Consider the following 7,959-nt stretch of genomic DNA (forward strand, 5'->3'; position numbering starts at 1 on the left):
TGGGATCAGAACCTGTAATGGCAGACCATATAGGAGTTCAGTCCAAGCTGATAAGTCACCACGGATAAAACACATCAAAGAATAATTATACAGAAGGGTGGGGCTAGATAAGAGAGCTGAGAAAAAGGTTTGTAATCTAGCACTTGTCTACGGTAAGTAACCTCCAAATGCTACTCTGACTTGGGTTAAGGCCATATTTCTGTAGCGCTGCCCTGTATCAATACAGGATTGCACCACGATGACTGCATGTACAACTTCATTCTTCCTTCCAAAGTAAGAGCTACTGGCTCTAGGGCAACAAGGGAGAAAAACCTCCATATGCAGATTTCACAACTACTCTGGACTGGAGAGGCTAAATGGTATTTTAACTAGATCCCTGCCATAGGAGAAAAACATCTAGGATGGCCTTACAGCAGTTGGGGGAAGAGATAGAAGAAAGACGGAAACCCACAGAATTTTGCTTTCAAAGATCCTTTAAACAGGCATAGCCAGAGGGAATGCTAACCTATAGCTTTCTCCTTTACAGGAGAAAGAATTCAGCAGCGACAACACCTTCCTAGGTAACTCTCACTCAAGCAATAACCTTGGGGGAGGGGGATTTTACCGGAGGTATTCATTTTGCTTCACGGTACTCCCCCTGATATGTAGATCTTAAGTCTTAACTGGTATATGAATGTCTCAAGCTTTATTACTGAAAGCTAGTGGTTTCACAGCCCAAGCAGTAATCTTTATAGCCCTAAACCTATAAAGAGCTATACTCAAAAGTCATATGCCAAAATAGTTCCATTATAATCAATGAGCTGTTCTGAAGTATAATACAGGCCACAGCTCATGAAAGTGTGAGATAGCATTACATCCATCCCCACCACATTCAAGTCATCACAAGGTGCTGACAAATTGTCAGAAGGGGCTGGGGGGGGGGGTCAGAACCACATAACACACTAACTCATATTTTATTTGGTTGGAATAAATTTATTTCATCTGTCTGTAAACAAGGTGTTTAATAGTTATGGCATTTTTTGAAATGCATATTAAATCAGATGAGTTAGACTGTATCCCAGATGTAACAAAGTGCAGGGAAATAAATGGACAAATCAGCAACAAGAATTTGTTTTAAAGTCTGTACATTATCCACAAGGCCCGAACAACAGAAGCAAAATACTAGAGTGTCCCTAAAGTAGTGCCATTCAGAAGAAGCCATTCTTGTCAGTTAAAATCCATCTCACAATAGCAACAGTTCCATTTTTTAAAACATTAGTATGGCACAGAATACATATTAAAATTTTTTCACAAGACAGCCAACTCAGTTATTCCAACCAAGACCTTCTCTCGTTTTCTCTTTTGTATACAGAGTTCTGCAGTTCTCTTTTAAATGGACATACAAGTTAGTACCGTGCTCAAACTGACAATTTGGTTACACATTTTTCAGATGACTAGTGCACAAGGCAGTTTACTCCACAATTTCTGTAGCAAGGGCATGACAGGCCAAATGAAGATCAGATTTAAAATGGTATTTGTTTGGACTGCTTTATCTTACAACTACCAACCTTCAAAACATACACTGGTATCAGAGCAGCAAGTCTTATTTCCCAGTTAATGATCCGACAAACCGATGACAGTCTATGCTACCTGTATAGCTGAAAGTGGTAGTTTGTTGACAGTGACACTGCAAGTTTCATGTAAAACCCAAGTTGCAAATCAAAATTGGTCCTATGAAAAAATGAAACCGGACACACTCCAGATGGTTACACTGGGATATATAAAGTCCATGATGGCAGCCTTTTTACAGTTCAACTACAGAACAGGAGCTGGCAAAAAAAATATATACGTGCCTGAGCTATTGCGGTGATGGAATGTCCCTGGGGATTCATTCAAGATGGTGATGGTGGTAGTAAGGTCAGGTGAGAAGTGCATCGGCACCTTTTCATAGTTTTGCAGTTACCCTTTTAAAAGCAGGATGTGCTTCAGACACCATGAAGAGTTTTGCAAGTCTACACAGAAGAGCAACAACAAAACTAGAGCAACACTTGTAACAGCTTTCAAGCGGCAAATTGGTTAAACAAACCAGGCACTGTATTTTTAAAAAATGTATATATAGATAGAAAATGGAAGCAAAAAAAAAAAAAGAGTGGATGAAAGATGAGGACGGGGGTGGGGGGGAGTAGAGATATGCATGCACTTTTTCCCTCCCAACCATGCTCTACAAAGGAAGACTAATGAGCTGTGTAAATGCTCAAAGTGCTGAAGAGGCATTGATCAATCTGGATTGTACAATCGGCACCTTATTTTGTTTAATTTAAATTGGTTTAGTTCTCATATCACACTAATTGCTAAGACAAAGCAAAGCCTGGACTTGGCATGATTCTCCTCTTAAAGCTTCAACGTATCATGCATATCATCTTTGTGTTGCAATAGATGGTGCCAGATACAGAACATGGATATAACAGTGATTAACATACAAACAAAAAGGGTAATGGAGCCATGACATTAGGGAAAAGATGTGTAAATAAATCGCCTACAGGCTGGTAGTACTCTGAACACAAGAGAGTAGTGATGAAGACAGCTGCTATGTAGATGGGGAGAGGCTGCTTAGATGTCAGACCTCCTCAGGTATAAAGCCAGTTCATTAGCTTTCTTGTTGCGTGTCCCTCCATGGACACCTTCCCTTTCCCATGACCATAACCAATGCTGGAGTACACAAGGAAACAAGGATGAACAGAATTAAAGAAAGAATAACACCTTTCCCCACCAACAGAGGGATACAAAGGAGACACAGGTTCATACCCCATCACCCTGCATTGCTAATAAAGTTTCCACAATGTAGCGTGCTGCCAGGAAAGTTTAATAGCAATTTTCCCTAATACTTAACAGTCTGCCTAGCAACTAGAACCCAGAGTCTCTCAAGTATTTTGCCATTGAGTATGCCTTCTTATTCAATCCGCCTCCATGGACCCCTTCTTTGCCCATTACAAAGACCAAGACTGAAAGAGAAAAGAAAAGAAGTTTTACAAAGGAGTGTGTTAGACAAGGAACTATTCCAAGTTTTAATAAAGCAGTGTAATAAACATATTCAAATACTGCATATTTTAAGTTATCTACCTAGCATTACTGTCTTGTTCTGAACATTATCTTTTTAAAATAGAAGTTTTTATATGAAAAATGTTTGGCAGGCACAGATGGTAAACATGACCAAACCTTTCTTTTTTAAAATAAGAATCATGGAGCATATTTTCAGCCAGAAACCTCTGGCTACATCTTCTTGCAAGTTAGACAAAACAAAACAGATGACAGCACATGTTATGTTACAGAATGTAAAGCTGGAATAAATGGAATTAACTCATTGCATCATCTTCACTTGGTCCAATAGTTTGTCAGTCAAGACTTGTTCTCAGTACCAAAAATAACCCAAATGTATTTATGGCAGAATAGCAGAGTCTGGAAGACCTTTTAGCAATATAGTCATCTGCATGTACAGTTACTTGCCAGCAGGTGTCACTAAAATGTATACTAGTCCTAGGCTCAAGGCAATCTTATATTCTCAGAGTATATTAATATCCATTTATAGATCTACATCTGTATGAGCTGAACCCTTAAAATAGATTTGCCTTAAAGCAACTTGTAATTAAAGTTAACCTAGTCCAAAAGACAAACCTTTCATCTAAAGAAGAAATAAAAGACAGAGATAACGGTTAAAGAAAATACTTTTATGCATTAGCTCGGTATCCTAAGCACAGCTTGGAAACAATCAGCTGTTCCAAAAGAATATAGGATCAGGTTGTTAGAGAAGATTCCTTTAGGATACCAGCCAGCATGCATTTCTTATTTATGGAAGAAATGCAAAACATTAAGACAAGCTGTTTGAGTGCCATCTTGAAGTCCGAGACTGACAAGTAACATATATTCTTTTAGAAATTGATATATGATGCTATTCAAATAACCCTTGAACTCAGCAGAGCTTATCTATGAACTATTTAGCTAAGCGATCATATGCTTCACTGTACACATACCCCTAATTTGACATATGTTTGCTGTATAGTAGTTACACTCCAAAATTAAAAGATGTAGCGTGCATTTTATTCTACCTGGAGCAATTCATTTCAATTGCCAAATCATTTACATCCTGGATGCCTAGCTCCACTTTGTGGCCCTGCTTTCCAAAAAGTTAAGACTGGTTATTTTATAGACAGATTGTGTTGGGCAGATCAGCCAAGGAAATTTAAAGTCTGCATGTTTTCTACTATTTAAAAAAACAAAAACACCAGATCAAATACTAGAGGAAGTTCAAGCTTACCTCGACCAGCTCTGCCTACAGCAACATTATACGTTGGCTCACCACCTTGGCTCTTTGTCCTGATGTCCATTGTACAGTCACCATCCACATAGAGGCTATCTCTGATCACAGAGCACTTCTTTGCACCAAGAGTTAGACCGTTGGTGAAGAAACCCTCACGGTCTTTTCCTACAATCATATCTATTTCTGCAGGCTGTTAAGAAGAGAAGTCCAGAGAGTTTTAAATCAGCTGTCATACCTGGCTTTTGAAGACTCTATATACAAACTGAACTCAATGTAGTACCAACAATGGAACTGCAATCTAGCAGAAAGAACAAAAGTGGCTCCAAGGGTTCATCCTTGGAAGTCTGCTGCTGTATAAGGTTAATGAAATAATTTTGAGTGACAAGTTATAACAATAGCCAAATACAGGCACCACAAAGGTTTTTATTAAGTATACAATATACAAGCAGTCACCAACTTTAGACCGAGTGTACATTTATGTGAGCTACATTTGCGTGAGAGAAGATTAATAAAAGTTATAATAAGGCCTTATGCTGTCTACAGGACACTTCTTATTCGGTACCATGTAACTAGTGCTTTAAGGCAGAAGGCACAACAGGCCTATGTTTTAAATGCAGCATGGATACAAAATGCAGAATAAGCTCAATTACTTATATCTACAGGGCTGTATGGAGGCTTTGGGAACGCTATTACGCAGTGGTTCTAAAATACAGTGTACCCAAGATTACTGTTCCTACTGCTATGCGTTTTTGCGCTTTCCCAAGCAAATGATAAACCTCACATTTCAGCTACTCCAATGCTAATGAAGCCATTCAGATGAAAAATGTACAAGCTTTGCTGAACCCCAAGAACTGGGTATGGGATGGCAATGCTACACAGTCATGGGGGGAATGAAACAATTCAGCACATAGCAGCAGTTGGAGACAGAAGGACCAGTCTGGCTACATATCAGCCAGACTGCTGGTATTTATTCATACAGTACTGGGATTGGGAATGGGGAGAGGCAGCCTGACAGAAAACATGTTCCCCAGCACATTATGATGGAAGTAGTGTCTCCTTCCAGTAGAACTGCAGAGTCATGTCAGGCCCCAGCCATTCCCAAGCACAAGCCAGAAATCTACCCACCACCATCGCGCAGCACCAGTGAGACTAGCTCAGCAGCTACCAAGGGCACTGCTATTTAACCAATTCCTACACCTACTGCAGATAGGATGAGGCTAAGCCATGCTTTAACACTAGTGGTACCCAAACCTTCTGAATTATTCGAAGGAGTACCAACAAACAGGGAGAAGAATGCTTTTTAGTAGGATGGAGTTTGCCTTTCAATATGGTCTGCCTGCATAGACAAGCAGCCAGCCAGAATGGCATTTTGGAAGGGAAAGCGATAAAGCCAGCCGGTCACCACCCCCACTGAAATGCAAGATCAAATTGCACATCAAATGCACTGGCAAGGAAAGGGGGAAGTTCTGTAAGCACTTACACAAATCCAGTATACATTTCAGTTCTCCCTGCCTGCAGATTCTATATAGCTGGGTTAAGCAAGGGAACACACAATATGGAACCTTCTTACAGGGATTTTCCCCCTCCCTTTTTATATGCTCTACCTCGATTTACCAGAACAGTTTATGGCAAGCCTAAGCATGGGGGGTGGGGGGAGAAGAAAGGGAGGAAAAAAGAAGAGGAGAAAGACTGCAGTGCAGAAACAGGAGTGATTAATATCTTGGGAAAGAAGAGAGAAAAAGAGGGGTTAAAAAAAAACAGCGGCAGTGCGCCATCTTGGAAGTGAAAAAACATGGAGCCAGTGGAGAGGAATGGATTCACAAAAGCCTCCTACGCTGAATTCGCAAATCCCTCCCGAGCAGTGCGGACCAGAGCTGAGGGAATCCTACGCAAAGCCTCTCCAAAAATCATGCCCCCACCCCGCCTTTCTCCGTGCCCGGCCTTTTCCTTCCTCCTCCCCCCGCCGTATTGCCGGCTATTGCTCAACCCAACGCCAGCAATTAAGCAGCCCCACACAAAATGGTCCCCCGAGGAACCTCGCCTCGGCGTTGGGATATTCCCGTCACAGCCTGGCCCTACATACATCTGAAGCTGGGGAGGGAGCCCCAAAGTAGCCCTGCAGTAAGGGAACTAAAACGCGAGTCTTCCCTCCTGTCTCCCTCAGCCTCCAGATAAAGGACTTTTTATCCTCCTGCCTCTATCGCTACTCAGCAAAGGAGCCTTGGATAAAGAGTGGGAAATCACCCTACAGTGCAGCCCAGGCCTAATTAGCGCAGGCTGCCTTTTGCCCAGAGGACCCTTCCCGTTAAAGGCGCTTTTACGGCCATCATAAGCGGTGGCAGGGGACAGAAGCCACAGCGGTGAGAAGCACTCGTTGCCATTTACCCCTTCGCCCAGCCGGGCCTCCCCTGCCATTTCCTTTCCTCGCCCCCTTTTCGTGGGGCGTGGGAGTGTGTGGAGGCTAATCAGGGGAGCCAATGGCCGTGCCCAAAAGCGTGTCGTTGGGGAAGGAGAGCGCGAGCAACAGCGCTTGCACGACGGCGGCCCTCGACCGCCAGCCGGGAATTTCTTGCCTCGCCACCCGCCTTGAAAGCATTTATTTAAAAAAGGGGGCGGGGGTGGAGAGAGGGAAGACCGAGCAATGCAGGAGCAGGGCAGCAGCAGAGGCAGCTCTTCCCACCCCCTACCGCGGGAGAAAGAGCCCTCCACACGCCGCGTGTGCACGCGAGCGATATAAGGAGAGGAGGCGGCAGGAGAGAAAGGGCTGCGCTTGCAATCCCTCGTGGGATTAAGTGCCCCTGCAACTCTGGTCTCCCACAGCTCAGGCTCTATTAACCCCCCCATCTCAAGCCTAACCCCCTTCCTCCTCCTCTTCCCGGGGGATAATGCGCCCACCCAATTCTCCCCTTTAAATCAGCGGCTATTCTCCATCCCCCCGTTCCCCTCCCCTCCCCTCCGGAACCCACTGGCTTCTCTGCTCGCCCCCCTCCCCGCTTCTTCCCGGGCCCCGCTCGCCTTCCCTTACCGTAATGCTCTGAAAGATGCCCCCGGCCGTCGCTGCCCAGACGTACTTGGCGTCACAGTAGCCGACAATGGCGGCCTCCTGGCAGCAGCCATCGCACATCAGGTTATCCACGTAGCTTTGCCAGCCTGCCATCTTCGGCTTGCGCCTGGCGGGTTGGGGGGTAGGGGGAGGAAGCCGGGACTCGACAGGCAAGGCAAGGCAGCCGGGCGGGCGGGCAGGAAGGAGAGAGGAAGGAAGGGAAGGAGGAGGATGAGAGGGGAGGAGGAGGCAGGCAGCGGCGAGCAGCCCCGCGGCTGGCAGATTCTCTGCCTGACGGACGGAAAGGCGGCGAAGAAGGGAGCGAGCGAAAAGGCAGGCGGGGGAGGGGGCCGAGGGGGTGGGTCCACCTGAGGCGCTTGCGGCGGCGACTGCCGCGATGGCCGCCCGCCCGCTTTTTAAGGGCAGCTCCCCACAGGCAGGCAAAGCCGAGGCCACGAGGCAGCGCCCAACCGACCCCGCAGCAACGAACGGCGTGAGGCGAGCGCGAGCGGGGGGGGGGGAGGTGGGGGACCAGGGCAGCCAAAGAGTGCGGGCGGCCGCCGCTTGCGCACTCACTGCTTCTGCCGCGGAGGCTTCCCTTGCGAGAATCCCTCCGCCGCCG

General features: G+C 45.4%; 1 protein-coding gene across 1 annotated transcript; it reads right to left on the reverse strand.

Annotated features, from left to right (window-relative positions):
* Window positions 1–951: 951 nt before the first annotated feature.
* PFN2 (profilin 2) lies at window positions 952–7,920 on the reverse strand. The gene is made up of 3 exons (XM_084847276.1): window positions 7,320–7,920; window positions 4,292–4,484; window positions 952–2,981 (listed from the first exon to the last, which is right to left on the reverse strand). The coding sequence occupies exons 1-3, from the start codon at window positions 7,449–7,451 to the stop codon at window positions 2,884–2,886; spliced, it is 423 nt and encodes a 140-aa protein (XP_084703402.1). The 5' UTR covers window positions 7,452–7,920; the 3' UTR covers window positions 952–2,883.
* Window positions 7,921–7,959: the final 39 nt, after the last annotated feature.

Source organism: Heloderma suspectum, chromosome 3 (genome assembly GCF_057233095.1).
Source record: "Heloderma suspectum isolate Gila_16-S chromosome 3, 16-S_ref, whole genome shotgun sequence".
Lineage (NCBI taxonomy): Eukaryota > Metazoa > Chordata > Lepidosauria > Squamata > Helodermatidae > Heloderma > Heloderma suspectum.

Coding starts and splice junctions, on each gene's coding strand:
- PFN2 (XM_084847276.1), bottom strand. CDS start 7,451: ATGGCAGGCTGGCAAAGCTACGTGGATAACCTGATGTGCGATGGCTGC. Junction 4,485..7,319: donor GCATCTTTCAGAGCATTACG/GTAAGGGAAGGC, acceptor TCTTCTTAACAG/CCTGCAGAAATAGATATGAT. Junction 2,982..4,291: donor TGTAGGCAGAGCTGGTCGAG/GTAAGCTTGAAC, acceptor TTTCTCTTTCAG/TCTTGGTCTTTGTAATGGGC.